Here is an 18,153-nt window from a genome sequence, read left to right as displayed (position 1 = left end):
TTTTGTTTTAATATATTTTCATGTACTTACAAGCTTCATTCCACTATGTTGCAGATGGCTCGACAAAGCCACGACTTTGACCTCTGGTACAATGACCGTGAAATCACAGAGGTCGAGGAGGTGAAAATTTTAATGAGGCTCTTGCCCATGTAGCTCATTAGTAGTCTCTTCTGGATGCTCCGAAGACTATTTTCGCCATCTTGCATGTCAACTAGACGGACATGTGAATCACCCTTAGCTTCACACTACGATTTGTCACCATACCCCAAGGGTTGCTAGGAAAAAAATCCTTTTGGGAGGGGAGGGGGATGGGGCAGTTGCCCCCTCCTGACTTGCATGTTGCTCCGCCCCTAGACCTCTGTGGGTATTGGATAGTTTCACAGCTTTTGTAGCGTACGTCAACAATGCATGTGACTATATGGGCTAGCTGAACTTCTTCATTACTGGATAATAGGGTAGACGAGCGTGCACTAAGCATATTTTCAGAATGCTTGATACATGCAATGATTTGAGGATAGCAATGGGTATCCATTGCCCACATACCCGGCGGGTAAAACCCCTATAAGAATTAGGGTATGGACAAAAAAATCATAGGTTAATGGAAAAATATCATATCCATATGATACGGCTGGTACGAGCATGACATCATGTAACCCATACCCATTTGACAAGACACATTACGTACAGTCAAATTACCTCTATACTTTGTCATGAGTTTGCGGATCCCTCTGCTCCTTGATATAAGCCATATAGTTTTTGGCACGGAAATTAAAAAATGCACATTGAGAGAAAATTATACCAAGTTTGGCAGAATTACCACTGAATAATTGACATGAGAAAATACAGGACTTTGCATAAGATAAGAAAACGTAAACTAATCCCTTAAAAATTTGTCGAGACTAGTGGTGTAAAATACACCTTATATTCTAGAATTTTTCTCAAAAAGTTATATGGCTTATATCTAGAAACGGAGGAAGTATCAATTATGATGTGTTGTCGTTTATGGGTAAGTGGTGTTGTTTATTAGAATGTGTTCATATTCACAATAGGTTCTTATTCATAAGTATGTGTTGCTATTTACAGTGTGCTGCTCCATAAATTATGGTTACATGTTATTGTTTACGACAAATTTCTGCTTAGTTCTACATGTTGTAATTGCAGACGTTCTTTACCTATGCGTACCTATTTTAGTTCTGTGTTATAATTTTGGATATTTTTTTACTTTTTTTTGAAATGGAGACAGAGCTCCAGCCTCTGCATCGACTGATGCATACAACTTTCTTTATTAATTTATTCAACAAAGGCCTGATAAAAATCATACATCGAAAATCCGAAGCCACCACACAACACCTGCCAACAGGGTGCCTGGAAACACGAAAATCTTCCATCAACTAGGAACAGGAACATCGCATACCGCCATACCCCAAGACACCCATTAAGCGAAACGGGAGCGCTCATCCGATCTAGCAGACTCGTAGTGAGCACATCATGCACACACTACGGAAGCCGTCGCCACCATCAAGCCGCCAAGCAACCTTCGGGATAAAGATCCGCAAAAGTTTTGTCATTCCTGTCGTTGACGACACCACGACGCTTGTGTACCTACTTCACCGTGGGGTGACGGGTATGGAAAAAAAAGCTGCCCCCGTTGATGGGTACTCCTATGGGTGAAGGGTAAGGTACGAAAGCACACATACCTGCGGGTGGCATCTCTATCTATTATGTTTTCTTTCAACGTTGCTTTGCCAAGGATCGAACAGAAGCTTCAAGACGTGACTTTTTTTTAACAGAAAAGAGTCATGAAGGACCAAGAGATTTCATTAAGATAGAAACATGACTACAACATAGCTCCAACTACAGTTTGTACTCTGAAAGTCAGAGTTCACACAGGTAATGCCTAGATGTAAACATTGATAAAGAGCTCCTGAAAAGCCATATTGTCTACACAGAAGAATACAAAAGGAGCCAGGAGGTCCGGCGAGAACTCAGACGCAAATAACCTGCATTTGCATTCTTCAGGGGCTTCTTACAGTCTCGCCAGCCGTAGAGCCGGCGGCTTAACCAGCAATCGCATTGGGAGATGCCTCTGAGGTAAGGGATTGAGCTGTAGATTAAGAGGGTGCATCACTGAGCACAGTACACAAATATCTTCTCCGCCCTCTGAGGTAAGGGATTGAGATGTACATTAAGAGGGTGCATCACTGAGCACAGTAAATATCTTCTCTGCCAAATCTGAGGAGCAGCTTCAGCAACATTGTCACCTGTCTCCGGCGGATCAACCCGAGGGGTGCGATGATCAGTAGCTTCCAAAGAAGCAGACTTCAGTTGACAGATATAGAAAAAAGTCATCGTTGTACTTAGGTGTCCGAAAAAGAAAAGAATCGTTGTTGTACTGTTTTATCCTTTTATGAAGACTACTGTTTTATCCTTTTTAGCATGAAGACAATCGTATCTGCTTTGTGAAAGGATAAAGTGAATTTATTGGCTACTGTTCTGAAAAAACTTCAAACACATCACCTCTCCAAAACAAAGTACTGTTGATATCGCAGGTGTTGAATAAGTAAAGCTAGACCACATAAATTACTGTTCCTAGAACAGCCACGAGGCATAAACGCACAACCTTTCCAACAACATTATAATGGAACACCCCCCTCGTGATAAATAATCTCTTTATAGCTAGCAGAAGATTACATCTCCTCCAGCAGCAACTGGTGCACCGTTTGGGCGAGGTTCGGCTCACTCTTGATGCTCTCGATCCATCTAGCGCTGATCCGCACCCTCTCAAGGCTCTGCTTCAATGCTCTCTCGAACGATGGTTTCACACGAGTGCAAAAGAACTCAGAAACCTCAGCAGCTCTCTCCTCGGAGGTGAACTGGTGACCATACAAAAAAATGACACATACAACATGTTTTTTAGTAAATAAATGACAGAGTATGAAGAATAACCAAGGGAAAGGTGTGTGTGGTACCGGTGAAATAGTAGAATTGACAAAGTCCGATATGAGTGAGCTTGATGGCCAAGTCTTGACGACGTGGTCCCAATTTTCCTGCATGTGCATAAACATTCAGCATGCTCTTACATAAAGATATAATTAACAGATTGACCTATTATGGAACAGCTTAAATTAGCTTATGTCAGAATGGTGCTCTATATCAAAGTTAATGAGCAGCCTGTAAGAGATTAGTAACACTAGCAATTAAGCTGCAGGTTCAAAATGAGTGTGAGATGGGCTTGGCTGCATGTGCTAATACTATATTTAGATGGTAAAACTGCAACAATTTTAAATAAGGCAAACTGCGTTGTATAGAAGAACTAATAATATTGATTTTTCAGTACAATTTTCTCAATTTTGTAGTAATTTTGAAAAGATTTAAAAAGTGGCCAGTTGTTACTTTGACTAAACTAATATCTAAACCATAATTCTACATATAAGAATTGTTAGTCGAATAATTCAACATAGGCAGTCCTTACTCCTTACAAACAAAACGGCCAAGCTTGGAATGGGTGTAAAATTAGTGTAGTCACCAGTATTTTAGTTTAATTTTGAGCTAAATACTGATGGCAACAGTAACTTTACATCATTCCAAGTAGCCCCTACATTGCATTGATTGCCACTGAACAAAAACTACAAAAGTAAATATGCTGATCACCAATGCTGTGTTTGGATGCATAGAAAGTTGGCATGGAATTGAATTGGAGTAAGATTCTAAATCTGAGATGGAAATGAATTGGCTTCAAATTCAATTCTGTCGTTTGGATGTCTTTGAATTTTGCTGTTGGAATTAAAGGATATAACTAATTCCAAATCATGTTTGGATGTACATACTATGGAATTTGATATTGTGGGATGAATCTGGGCCGGAGCATCGAGTACGACCACCTGCCGGCGAGCGAGCTGCTAGGAGGGCCGCCTGCCGGCAAGCGCGCTGGCCGGAGCGCAGCGCCCATATGGCGGCGAGCGCGGAGGTCATCTTCCGGCGAGCGCGACGAGGGAGGGAGGCGGGGAGGGCCGCCTCCCGGCGAGCGCGACGAGGGAGGAAGGCGGGGAGGGCCGCCTCCCGGCGAGCGCGCGGGCGAAGCGTCGAGGACGGTGACCTGCCGGCGAGTGCGGCGCGGCAGCTGCCGACGAGGGCCACCTGCGGGCGAGCGCGGCGGGGCGGAGCATCGAGGAGAGCCACCTGCGGGCGAGCGCGACGGGGCGGAGCCGTCGACCACCATTCCCATACCGCCGCTCACCGCCGTGCCCCCTACCGCCTTCCGCCGCCGTTCCTCCTAGCGCCGCCGTTCTTGTCCCCGCGATCTAGGGTTAGGCCAGGGAGTAGGGAACGGGAGGTCGTGGAAGAGGGAGGCCAGGGAGGGGAGGGCGTGGAGGAGGGAGGAGACGCGCCAGTGGAAGGGAGGCCGTGCGGCGCCGGTGGCTCCAGCTCGCGGCGGCGGCCCGAGCGAGCTCGCTCGCTTGATTTCCGTCGAGCCGGGAAGTGCCGAAGAGGTACGCGACGCGAGCGATGTGGAGATTCCGAGAGTTTCCGAGGTGCCGACCTCGGAAAGATTTGGGCCAAGCGTTACACGCGCGGGCGGGGGCGCGGAATTGAGCCCAGTTTCCACGTCCCAATTCTAAGCGCAATCCAAACAGCTGAATTTGCCGATTTGGCCCCCAATTCCAATTCCGAGCCCAGTTTCAGCGCAACCAAACACAGCACAAGGGTTTTTATGACTTCTATCAAAGGTGTTGAGAATTAATGGGCCCATTTCTGGGTTCACCCATCCATGAAACAGATAAATGTTAACTGATGCATCCCAAACATCATGACATACCACACCAATTTGGACAAAAAACGCCCAAATGTAAAAATAATATAAGCATGCCAGATAATCATGCAAATAGCCTAGCCAACTACCCTGAAACTATAACATACCTGAAGCCAGGCCCATGCAACTTCACGTCCTTCTAAGCTAATACCACCAAGGACATAAAATGCATCTTGATTCCGTACCTAATAAGAAAGAGGAAGATTATAACCTCGTTTCACCAGTAAATCCGTAAGCATAAACCAACATCATTCAGATAGTAGAAAAGGTTTCAAGGTTAACCTCATCTGTAAGCATAAAGTTCAATGCCTCAACAACAATATCCTTGTCTGGGCACGAAGACAACGAGCCTAGAAAAAAGAGTATTTTTAGGATGAATCATCAGAAATTTGTGTTGCAAAAGCTAAAATTGAAAAATCACACACCTAAGATGCGAGACTTCTCCTGTGCTTCAGATGTTTCCCTGTAGATTTTCAGGAGAGAATCATAACCGGCCCTGCTTGAGGTACTCACGTTCCGCATCACAGCAAGGTATGCTGCCTAAAGAACATTGCAAGTTAGAAAACAAAGAAGTAAAACGGCTGTAATCTAGAGGAAAAGTCATGACCTTTCTATTATCTGGTGGCAGAAGGGGACTTTTTCGGTCTTCTAAGAAGATGTGGAAACGGCGAATTCCCTCAGCTATAGTCTCATCATGTCCAAGTTTGACAAGAGCAAGCAAGAGCAGTGATCTAAGCATGACATCAAGATGGCTTTCACCATCCTTAGGATCCCAGCCTACTCTTCTGAAATGTGAAGTACATGAAGGCTTTTAGAATGGTCACAGAAAGGAAACTGAACAAATAGTGTAGTGAATAGAAAGACATGTATAATATGTTCAAAACGGACACAATGTTAAGCTTTTTGGACATACTTGGCAGCTAATAGAAGAAGCTTGATCAGAAGTTGTTTGATATCTCTAGACAAGTCAGGAGTGGCATCAGTTGATATTTTATTAACGCCTAAACATACCTGGGAATAGAGAAGAAACATTTACTTGATGATCAAAATTTAGACACCAAACATATATGATATAGACATAGGAAAAATGATCAAAATCCTTGTTGAAGGTACAAGTTTTACTTACAGAGGTTACATGTGAAAGCACAGTATAATCTGACTCATGACGATAAGCATTCAGCAGACGCAGCAATGATGTCAGTGTTTGTTTGCAAGCAACAGAAAGGGCATATGAATCTTCCACAATACCTACAACAATAATATGTCTCATCTGTCAAAACATTCAAAAAATATATACAATAATATTTTCCACGATCTATAACAACAATATGTATCATGTGTCAAAATATTGCGAAACTACATACAACAGTAATTTCATGAATTGTACTATCTTTACCAATCATATCCATTAACGAGAGTTTGTTGGCCTTTACTGCATTTTCAAGTCCGGCTGCAAGTTCATCATCATACTTCACTCTATAAAATCCAGTTTGATCAATGTTCAGTTTGATCCAAGAGTTTTGGCATGTCCCTCTGTCAGCAGTTTCGGAGGCCGCAAAATCTTTTATATGGATCTTATCAGCCTTTCCTTTCAATAGAAACTTTTTATTCACATCATATGAGCCACAGCATGAAGTCATAGGAACAATCCACGTGCCAGGACCAGATGATCCATCTGACAGAAACTGAGCCTGTAACAGAAGATATAGTTCGAAAATTAGGACTGAGGTCGATATTTAGAATTAGTTGTGTTTCATTCGAGTTAATACGGGTGCAGAGATATTGGTGGCATTTGAGAATATACAGCACAGACAATACCCCAGCATCCAAGAAAAGTTTGCACCACTGATATGCACATTCTAACTCCTTTACTGACATTCTCTTTATATTTCTGATTGAACAGATCATACACGAAAACAGACCCCAGAAAATTACTAAACTATTCACATTTTTAGTCATTGCATGTTGATTGTAAATGTGTTTCATACACTATATAAGAGTGCATGGCCAACAACAGAATAAAAGAAATTGACATGGGATTGAAGGTACCAATAAAGAAGAGGTCCTAGAAAGAAGCAATTATCAATTCATGATCAAATGGCCAGACCAACTACTGTAGCTTAGATATATTAATAGCAAGGAAATGAAAAAAATAAGGCATGCATGCATATTTACACTCAGTTCTCCATGTATGTAAAAAACAATATTCAAATGAACTGTCTGGAAACCTGCTCGAGTTCCAAATATTGCCCATTTAGTTTTGCAAATATAACAGGATATCCTTGTTGCTTAGTCCATGTAGTCATCAGGTCTTTAACAGGCTCCCCAGTTTCCTCCTCAAGAACAGCCCACAGGTCTTCGGTTTTAGCGTTTGAGTACGCGTACTTCTTTATGTATGAAGCCAAAGCTTTCTGGAAGAGTAAAGATTCACAAAGTTGGAACAGGCAGAAAAACTATTTATAGTAGGCAACAGAGCTAGACAGAAAACAGAAATCATATATGCAAAAAAAAAAAATTCTCATCCATCTTTAATTATACAAAACATCAAACTTCAAGCTATTCTTCAGCAGGTGGGTTCAGCAAAGTCAAATCTAATAATTACAAGTGATCATCTTTGGTATTTCTGGTTTCAGATTCCACATGCATCGAATGTCAAGATAGAATGCATCAGAGTGGCTGCAGAGACAACTTGGATCACTCATTTAATGATTAAAAAAAATGCATACAAGGATTCAGAAGTGGTGCTATGCAAACTATGTACCTCGCCTCCTAGGAGGATTGTAAAACACTCCATCTTTTCAATGAAATGAAGCGCAAAAGTCTTTTGCGTTTTCTCGAAGAAAAAAAAAAGTGGTGCTATACAATCACAGCACGCCACAGCAGACAGCGCTGGAAACAGAATGCTCGACCACTTAAGTAAACAAAAGTCACTTTTTTAAGGAAAATGATTTAACCTGAAAACGGTCTGCACCAAGATAGCTTTGCAGCATGCGAATGACAGAAGCACCCTTGTCGTAGCTTATGGAATCAAAGATCGCATCAATTTCACTGGCATGGTTTACTTCAACCTAAAAACAGGTCAGATAAGCGAAAATCATAACTGAGAGAACTGGAGATGCTAATACTAGGTGGACTCGGACTGAATACAATACTTTACAATATTTTGACACATTCGAGTTCTGTAAAACAATAATAAAATATAAGCATTGACATCTGAAAAGTTCAAGTAGAGAGATGTTAAATATCAGAACCTAATTCTTCTATTTCTGTAAATCTGTAATCCTGTCAAGTGGCAGTAATGCATCAATACTTGCATATGCGCGTGCAACTCGCCAACTTAGTAATGTAAAGTACCTTACTGTTGTAATATGTTTCCATATCTCTAATAAAGATATTTGTGGCATATGTTGCCGTAGTCCTATTAGCAAAATTTTCTCTACGCAGAACAATGGCGAAACAAGTTGAAGCATGGACTAGCACTAATTAGTAGAGAAGAAGATTACCTCAATAGGATGAGATTCTGCAAGCGCATCCAGTCTGAGCCCAGAGGTCGTCTCATCGAGGAATTGTGTCCAATTATTCCATTCAGGAAATATAGATTCTACAGCTAAGTAACTCACCTGTTCAAACATAATAAGGACTTGTTGAGTAATAAGGATATACAACAATAATCATTTATAATTTCTCAAATAGTGGTTATCAGATAGATTACCCAGGAAGCAAAACCCTCGTTTAGCCACAAGTGAGTCCACCATTCCATGGTTACAAGATTGCCAAACCATTGGTGAGCCAATTCATGTGCAACAGTGATTGCTACCTACAGAAAATATATAAATAAAAAAAGAAGATTTACTTGGCTATAATTACAAAACATTCAAGTCTCATGCTGACTCACTATTAGTCAAAGGAAAAAAAAGGAACTTCAATATACAACCACAGCTTTCTCGCAAACACACACACACACACACACACACACACACACACACACACACATCCTAACCTGTTGTTTGTTGGATGCTGATGATAATTGCTCGTCATAAAGCAAAGCTGAGTCTCTGTAAGTGACCAATCCATAGTTCTCCATAGCTCCAGCAGAGAAATCAGGGATAGCAATCATATCCAGCTTAGGTAGTGGGTATGGAGTGGCAAAATAACTGGTTAAAAAAACATTAGTGATTCTGATTCAGCTAGCAGCATTAATTGGCATGCCAAATTGTTCAGGAGTGATTCTTTCTCTTGTTTGATGCTGACAAACTTTTTATAGATGTCATAATGAATAATAGGCTTAGGTTGGAAGCTTACTCTTTGTATAGATCCAGTGACTTCACCCCAACATCTAGTGCGAACTTTCCTTGACTAGTCTTTCCAACTTGAGTATACACACGAACTTTGGTGCCTAAATCATATTGACAGACCATTGGAAATGTAAAAGTAAGAGAAGAATGGCAATAGCATAGTCCTTGACTGAAAGATACAGGGGTCAAGAAAACTGATCTTCTACCTTCTAACGTTGAGCTCTCTATGTAATCAAATAAACCAACAACTATAGCAACCAGATATGTTGACATAAGTGGAGACTCCTCGTAGCAGACAGTCTTGAGAGGTCCATGAACTGTCTCCTTAACTACTGGCATGTTGGACAATGCTACCAGCTCAGTTGGAACTTCTAATGTTAACTTGAACTTGGCCTGAAATAGAGAAACAGTACAAGAGAAGTTACTTTAGGTGATGGATCTTAAGACTTACAAAACTAGTATAAACAAAAAGGGTTGCGCAACATACAAGGACCTTTACGCCTGTGTAAAAAATACACCTATATTTGATTGTCTAATGTTCAATCATAGTTTGAAGTATATCAAACAACTGTTTCTAAATAGCAATATGGAACGTTAAACACCTTAAATGCAGGCTCATCCCAGCATGGAAAGCACCGCCGTGCGTCAGCAGCTTCAAACTGTGTGACTGCCATGTTTCTTGACTCCCCATTGTAATCATACTTGCTGCAATCAAATACCAGAACAAGAGCATGAGAAACAGAGATTGTATAAAGCATAAGTAAGATCAGGCACATTCCACAGGCGCCGATTATGTCTGAATACTCCCATGTAACACAATTTTGTTTAAAAAAATCTAACATGAATCTGTACATAACGGTGCTGCATCATACGTTCCAACCATAAATCTTTGTTGCACAATGAGATGAGTAAAGCATGATTTAAGGATCATAACACAGAAAGTTAAGGTTACTACATTTTCAAACAAAAAAAAGGTAAATTAATACTAACATCCTTGGTCTGCTCTTCAAATCTACTAACCAGAAAAAAAAGGTAAATTATAGCGCTGCAGATAGTTGTTTGTTTGGTTATTTGCTTTCAAGTTACTGCAGAGACACAACAAGATGGTTGTTTTCTGGTTGATGAATACGATCCTGAGGATAGAAAAGATTGCGTGGTGAATCCTGATGGGATATGGGAGGAACAAGATCACGACCCAAAGATCCTACGATCCAGGTTACTATCCTAGAGATGATTGTAGCAGAGAAGATCACTCGTGGCTAAGCATTTCAACAAGTTTCCTACCCAAATACCTATGCAATTGACAAATCATGATCCAGTGCTATTCCAAGCACACATATGCCCGAGAGACTAGTGAAAGAAGGTTGCGTGTGAGATGGGATCTTGCTCCTATCTGAATGATGAAGGACGATACCTCCTGTAGAATCCCCTCATCTGGTCGTTGAGGGTCCCGGTGAAGTCCATGGTGACCACGCCCTCGCCGATGGGCAGCTCCTGGCCGAAGCCGATGACCAGGATCTCATCTTCCTCGAACTGCACCACCTCCGTCGGCGCCACATCCTGCAAGTCCCAGTTCACCCCCAAGATGAGAACATGACGGAAAAGTAAGAGATGGGCATGACGGCATCGACTGACTCTAGGTGGAGGGTGCGGCGCGTGCCTGGAAGCGGATGGAGGATCCGTCGACGGAAAGCTCGGCGGCGTTCAGCACGAGGAAACGTGTGGGCGCGGACACCGCGACGGCGACGGCCGCGGAGCCGGAGAAGGTGCAGGCGGCGAGGTCGGGGCGGAGGAGGAGGTCGTAGCGGAGGGGCTCGGCGAAGCGGGGGAGGCGGGACTGCCCCCTGAACTGCTCCGGCGACTCCGCCATTGCCGGGCGCCGGCGGTCTGGGGTTTTGGCGGAGGCCGACGGTGGATGCGTAAGAAGGAAGAAAGCAGAGCTGCGAGACCGAAGTGCGTGACGAACAAGGGAATAAACTACAGGGCTACCAGATCTTTGTCTACTACTACCTCTTCCCTTTCAGTGAATAGTTGAAGACAAACATTGACGGTTAAAATTAAGCAATAAAATTTTGATACATAGTAGATATACCAATAGTTATTTATGTATTAAAATAATTCTTAGTCAAAGAAAAATAAAAAAAAGACTAGAACACTTTGTTCATTGCAATGGATAGAATATACATCATCAAGTGTGCTTGCTACTCTTTGGCTAACGAGGGAATACCAAAGTGAATTTTTTTACCCGAACTACACCGGGCTTAGGGCAGCCTAAACACTATAACCACAAATAAGAATCATATATGTTACAAAGTTTTAGAGGATCAGCGAATCATATATGTTACACCAGGAATTAAGAATGGACACAGAAATTGTAGTAGGGCAGGATGGAGATATCTGGACGAGTGGACGAATGACAGCAAGATAGATAAGACTCCCAACCAAGTGACGATAACGCGTCGAATCAGACAGTGGAGCACCATCAGTGGCACGAAGATGAACATTGAGCTCCATAGGAGTCTCGATGGTGCGCTCACCTCCAAGAGCAGCACGAGTAAGGAGATCCTGGATATACTTCTCCTGGGAGATGTAGAAGCTGTCAAAGGTAGAAGAAACCTCAATCCCAAGAAAGTAGCGAAGAGGACCAAGATCAGTCATGAGAAACTGCTCCTGGAGACGGGTCTTGACAAAGGCAATGTACTCAGAGTCGTCACCAGTGATGATCATGTCATCGACATAGAGAAGAAGAAGAGTCCGACCACGAGAAGATGTGTAGACAAAGAGCGCATGATCATGTGCGCTAGGGAGATAAAGCCAGCGGAAGTCGCCACATAGGTGAACCTCTCAAACAAGGCGCGAGGGGCTTGCTTAAGGCCATATAGGGAGCGCCCGAGAAGACAGATCAATGCCATCGGGAATAGAGTACCCAAGAGGTGGCTGCATGTAAACCTCCTCGCGTAACTTGCGGTTAATTAAGAAAAGCATTCTGCACATCAAGCTGAGAGACAGACAAGTGGCAAACGGAAGCAACAACAAGGAGAGTGCGGACATTGCTCATGTGAGCCACCGGAGCAAAGGTCTCATCATAGTCGTGGCTCTGCTCCTGCTGAAAGCCGCGAGCCACAAGACGAGCCTTCTGGCGCTCAAGAGAACCATCGGAGGAGTCTGGATCTTGTAGACCCACTTGCAGGTGATGGGACGAATAGATGGAGGGGAAGTAACAACATCCCAAGTGCCAGTGCGCTCCAATGCGACAATCTCCTCGACCATCGCTAGATGTCATTTGGGATGAGCAACATCTCAATAAGAGGTTAGCTCAAGGACAACAGAAAGACCATAGCGAGTGGGAGAATAACGATCCGGGGGAGAACGAGGCTGAACACGAAGGTTATGAGTCGGCTTAGGCGGAGAATGCAACTTTATACCATGCATGTCAAGCTTCATGCACTAGCCAACACAACCAAAAGTCTGAACTTATGGAAAGGGATATGAAATCCACTTATGCTGTGTTTGGATGTATAGAAACTGGGCATGGAATTGGAATTGGGCTCGATTCCACAAATTCCGCCGTTTGGGCTGCGCTCTGAATTGATCTATGGAAAGCCAACGAAATTCCAAGCCCACCCTCCTCCCGTGTAAATCGATTGGAAAAAATTCCGAGGGCGAGAGCTCGGAAAGGCACGGAAACAGACCCGCGTCCCTCCCGTCTTCCTCCCTGCCTCCCTCCCCCACGCTCCCCTACCATGCTCGCCGGCAGACGGCCGCCGCGCTCACCGGAAGGTCGCCGGCGTCGACGCTCCGGCCCGCGCGCACGCCGGCAGGCAGCCCTCCCCGTCTCCCTCCACCAAGCTCCCCCGCCGCGCTCGCCGGCAGATGGTCGCTGCGCTCCGGCCCGCGCGCTCGCCGGCAGATGGTCCGCTGCGCTCCGGCCCGCGCGCTCGCTGCGGTCGCCGTGCTCGACGACGCTCCCCCGCCGCGCGCTCGCTGCGGGTGGCCGGCATCGACACTCCGCCCGCTGCGCTCGCCGGCTGGTCGCCTCCCTCCACCAAGCTCCCCGCCGTGCTCGCAGGCAGATGGCCGGCCCGCGCGCTCGCCGGCAGGCGGCCCTCCTAGCAGCTCCGGCCCGCGCCCTCGATGCTCCGGTCCGTGCCCTCGCCAGCAGGTGGCCATCCTGGCAGCTCCGTTCCAGATTCAACAAAATATCAGATTCCATAGTTTATACATCCAAACAAGATTTGGAATTAGTTATATCTTTTGATTTCAACAACAAATTTCAAAGACATCCAAACAACAGAATTGAATTAGAAGCCAATTCATTTCCATCTCAGATTTGGAATGTTACTCCAATTCAATTCCATGCTAACTTTCTGTGCATCCAAACACAGCATTATACATATCAACACCCCTCCACATGTGTGTCCGGGAGAAGAGAAGAGAAGGTCACCACGTGGATAGAAGAATTGCACATGTATGAATGATCATATACACGTCGGAGAAAGGGGTGGGCACAAATTGCGAAAGCCAAGACTCGAACTCGAGACCTAGGGCTCTGATACCATGTCAAGATTCATGCACTAGCCAACGCAACCAAAAGTCCAAACCGATAGAAAGGGCTAGGCAATCCACTTATACATATCGACACCCCTCCTCACGTGTGACCGGGAGAAAAGAAGATCACCACGTCGATAGAAGAATAGCACATGTATGAATGATCATATAGGTGGCAGAGAAAGGGGTGGGCACAAATTGTGAAAGCCAAGACTCGAACTCGAGACCCTGGGATCTGATACCGTGTTGTGAATAGGCAACTATCATTCACATGGGGCCAAAGGCCAAACATGTACATGTGTGTCAAATTACAGAAAACCCCTGGGAAAATGAACTATACATATCTAACGGATGAGGACATCCCTACCGAACTACTACCTCCATCATTGCAAGATGAAGATGATGTTGTTGTGAAGCTCAAGTCCAATGAAGTTAGGATTGGACCTATGACTAGAGCTCGTGCGAAGCTACTTAAGCAACATGTGAATTCGCTCTTAAATGATATTTTGATCAATGAGAACTTTATACTACCTAAGTCCTTTTATTTATGTATGATCAGGTATGAAGAAGGAGCAAGCATCGCACGAGGAGGAGAGAAGCAGCTGGACATGGTGTTGGACGAGAAGATACTCCATGGACGCGCGAGGGAGGAGAGGGAGGCATGCGTGGAGGAGGTAGAAGAAGAAGTCTAGGCCGGCGCCACGCTCGACGACACCGGACGCCACGCCGGCCAACCCGGCGCCACACCCGGCACCACCGGCCCCCACACCGGATGACCCGGCGTCTGTCGGCTCCCGCACCGGTGCACACTGGGCACCGTTCCAGGGAGTATGGCGCCCCCGCCCGGTGCCAGCCCGGCGCCAGGCCCGGTTCCTGCCGGACCACCCTGCCCCTGGCCCGGTCCACCGGCTCCCACGCCGGCCGTGTCCGAGTCCGTCTCGACCAGATCCCGATCTGGGTCGGTTTGTAATCGTATTTTCGACTTCTGGTCATCCTGAACCCCTATATAAGTGCCCAGGATGCCCCCAAAACAACCTTAGACCATGTTTAAGATAAACCCTAGTTCATAGTTGATTGCTTTTCAACTCTATTGAATCTATACACCAATTCGCATCGATCTGGTGTTTTGCTACTGAAAGTTTTGTGTGATCTGATGTTCCATTGGGAATTAGACGGTTGCAATTTACCGCTTCGTGGTTGGTGGCTACGTGTGCAAGTGTGTGTAGTTGCGGATATCTTGCAGGGTTGAGAGTTGTTGCATTGTGTTGATCGCCAAAACCCACCGGCGGGCAGCGGCCTGTCAACACCGTAGAGCCGGGAAGAGCCTAGAGCTGCGGCTGGCTGAGACCCCTCCGAGCGACGGCCCGCAATGCTCTTCTGGTCACACGCGGCGATGCGAAGTGCAAGGGCGTGCCACCTGACCTATACCTGGTCAGGAAGGTGATGGGGATGCCTCGCTTAGTTCCTGCATGGCATACACGTAAACATTAAATACGAGCCTCGATCGGCTCTCAGGTTATCCTGTGAATCGGCTCAAAGAGCCGATCCACCCATGATCCGTGCGGGGTGCACGAATACTTGGTGATCCTGCTTGATCAAGATATAGCTAATTAGATCTACGACGATTTAGGGTTTTCACCGCATAATCGGATCATCCTACTCCAGGTTGGGCCTCGCGGCCACGCACGGTGCTCATAAGCCGATCCTAAACAAGGCCAAAGAACCAACAATGATGTTGATCCGCGGAACATCCTGTTTAGGACTTGCGAACGCCACCCTACGTGCCACTGGATCCTCCCCCCCTTCATAAGGCCTAACTATTGCAGATATTAAACTAATCCTTGCAGAGCAAGGGGCAATCGTAACGGATCAGATCTACTAGACGATGAACAAGCAGGGTGCCGCCCCCACATCTGAGGTAGACGTGAGGACGGCTAGACATGCAAGGGTTGCACTACGTAAACATGTTTATACGAAGAACAATGCTAACCCTAACACATCTATGATAACTACGTTGCGCGCCATCAAAGACGCTTCAGTACGCGCAACGCATGAACAACGTGGAGCTTGTGCTGCCTAGATCGCAAGATGCGATCTAGGCAGCATGTCGCTTACCTGATTGAAACCCTCGAGACGAAGGAGTTTGGCGATGCGCCGAGATTGGTTTGTTTTGGGGTGAACGTTGTGTTGTTGTTTATTCCATAAACCCTAGATACATATTTATAGTCCAGCGGACTTTCTAACGTAGGGAATATCCTACCGTGTGCGATACAAACTCTAAATCTTGATCTAAGACATAATCTACTAAAATTAAAGATACACGGGCAATCTAGCCCAATTTCTCCATGCAAGGCCGCTTCAAAGATCTTCCACGTGTAATCTTCCAAGCCCATCTCTCTTACGGCCCACCTCTGGATTTGTCCAAAATCTGGTGATAACACATGCCCCCCTGGTTTTGGAAATAATTTTTCCAAAATCATTATGCTTTCCTTCGTCGGGTCATGTCGTGGCAGAGCAGAGCTGTTGCAGTATCCGTTATCATTATGCCCCGTCTTCTCAGCTTCTCTGCAAAATTCGATAGCTCTGGCGTCATCTCCTTGGAAACTGTAATGACAGTAAATTTCCACCAGGCTCCTCATTATTTAACTGTGCCGATCGATTAGCTTTCTTCATCCCCTTCTTCTGTTCCAGCCATCGGCACCCAAAAAACCCTCTTCTCCCTCAGCCATGTCTTCCTCTTCCTCCTCCTTCTCAAACCTCTTCCCCCCATTCTCGTCGAAGAAGAACGAGGACAAACCTTCTCCCGAAGCGAACCCCCTCCCCTCCGATGATGAGAAGAAAGAAGGAGAAGCAGCGAAGACCAAGACCTTCCCCTCCGCCAAGCTCCCGCTGAAGAAGCGCTCCCGCATGTGGGCGGACAGCGAGGATGAAGATGACGACGAAAAAGAAGAAGAGGAGGAGGAAGATGAATCTTCCTCTTCCGCCGGGTACCCGCCAACCAAGCGCTTCCGCTCCTGGGCGGACAGCGAGGACGATGATGATGACGAGGAGGAAGAGGCTCCGGCCACGGGCTGGGGTAGCAGCGACGAGGAGCTCCCCGGGAGCAGCGCCGACGACATCGACGGCGGTGACGACGAGGACAGCGACGACTAGTAGAATAGGACTAGCAGTAGCAGTGCGCTAGGCACTAGATCCCTCTTTTGAGAGCCATCGGCTCTTTCTTGTAAAGCCGCTCCTCTGAATTAATGAAATTGTCCTTTTGATTCATCCTTCAATTGCCCCAATTTCATTCCTCCCGCCTGTCATATCAAGACCGATAGCAATGTATCGATTTTTCTTCTTTTGGACGCCCATGAAGCTGGATTCCCATGTCGATTAGCTCGCAGGCCAAGAGCTTCTCAATGTCCGGCTGCGATTTGGTATCTGACCATATTTTCGCAATCCCTTAGCCGATGACTATTCATCGGCTATTTTGAGAATCCAAACCCTTTGCAGTGACGGGACAGTCCAAAATCTGCAAAGGCCGACGGTCTCCCTTCCTGGTTCCTCTCCATAGCTTTAGCAAGCTTCCTTCGCGACCAGAACTACTTCCAGAGAGGATCACAATGCAGGATCAACCGATGCAACCTCAATTGGTTTCTGAAGAACCAAACCTCCATGTAGTCCGTTGCCCCCCGAGTCTTCATCAAGGCGAGGACAGCCATGAGCCAACCACATGTGTCACCATCAGCCTCCGAATTGTGATGCGGGAATCGGCCCGATTCCATAAAAATCGGCTCTCTAACGAACTTCTAGGGCGAGCTGCCCCCCGAGCCCGCAAGGATGCACAGGCCGCTGACCAACTGACTAAAGTCGATGACTGAGCATCGGCTTCGCTTCTTGCGAAATTTTTTTTTATTTGGCCGATTTTTCCCAATCGGCCCCCAATGCTTCCCTGCACACATGTCTGCACATGTTTATCTGCACATGTTCATATGGCTCTCTGCCCCCCGAGCCGAGTCTGCCAAATGACTGCAGATATCGGCTTTTGTGGTTAGTCAGGGCACTGAACTTGCACGTCGGCTTCGTGAAGATTCATGCTGACTTGCATCTGCCGACATAGCCGCTGCCCAGTAGATCGTTACTGACCACAAACAGAATATGTGCAGAAGATAATTTTGGCCGATTGCTGGAATCGGCCTCCACATTGCTTGTTCGATGAAGGTCTTGTAATGTCCCTCCATAAACTTTTTGGGGCCGATCACAAGGATCAGCCTCGCCAGGTTTGCTCATTGGTTTAATCTTGCTACTCGGTCAGGCTGGATAAAACCAACCCAACCTCTGATTTGATGCGCCTGCTATTGTCCACTTTGAGTGCATCGTATAATCGTGGAGCACTAAGCTCTGTCGGCAAGACAAGCACCATGTTTGTGCCAGCCGATGTTTCATCATCGGCTTTCTTTTGCTTGGGACGCCACTCCATTTTCCGTGGACGTCCGTCTTCACCCAGGGCTCGCTGAA

At 45.8% G+C, this 18,153-nt stretch overlaps 1 protein-coding gene across 1 annotated transcript; it reads right to left on the bottom strand.

The window, feature by feature from the left end:
• Positions 1 to 2,453: 2,453 nt before the first annotated feature.
• On the bottom strand, positions 2,454 to 11,092 carry LOC127300834 (aminopeptidase M1-B). Its single transcript, XM_051331021.2, has 19 exons — positions 10,766 to 11,092; positions 10,520 to 10,665; positions 9,708 to 9,810; positions 9,312 to 9,498; positions 9,113 to 9,206; positions 8,811 to 8,964; positions 8,523 to 8,627; positions 8,314 to 8,430; positions 7,765 to 7,878; positions 7,039 to 7,221; positions 6,207 to 6,501; positions 5,937 to 6,058; positions 5,724 to 5,821; positions 5,418 to 5,595; positions 5,236 to 5,350; positions 5,093 to 5,160; positions 4,918 to 4,995; positions 2,970 to 3,047; positions 2,454 to 2,873 (listed from the first exon to the last, which is right to left on the bottom strand). The coding sequence occupies exons 1-19, from the start codon at positions 10,973 to 10,975 to the stop codon at positions 2,688 to 2,690; spliced, it is 2,631 nt and encodes an 876-aa protein (XP_051186981.1). The 5' UTR covers positions 10,976 to 11,092; the 3' UTR covers positions 2,454 to 2,687.
• Positions 11,093 to 18,153: the final 7,061 nt, after the last annotated feature.

Source organism: Lolium perenne, chromosome 7 (genome assembly GCF_019359855.2).
Source record: "Lolium perenne isolate Kyuss_39 chromosome 7, Kyuss_2.0, whole genome shotgun sequence".
Classification (NCBI taxonomy): Eukaryota; Viridiplantae; Streptophyta; class Magnoliopsida; order Poales; family Poaceae; genus Lolium; species Lolium perenne.
Note: the sequence above shows the minus strand (reverse complement) of the source record. Positions and strands in the feature narration are given on the sequence as shown.

Bases quoted from the DNA above. Each gene is read 5' to 3' on its own strand.
- LOC127300834 (XM_051331021.2), bottom strand. From the start codon at position 10,975: ATGGCGGAGTCGCCGGAGCAGTTCAGGGGGCAGTCCCGCCTCCCCCGC. The intron at 9,811-10,519 runs GTATCGTCCTTC...ATTTGATTGCAG, and splicing joins ATGAGGGGATTCTACAGGAG to CAAGTATGATTACAATGGGG. The intron at 9,207-9,311 runs GTAGAAGATCAG...AATATGATTTAG, and splicing joins AGAGAGCTCAACGTTAGAAG to GCACCAAAGTTCGTGTGTAT.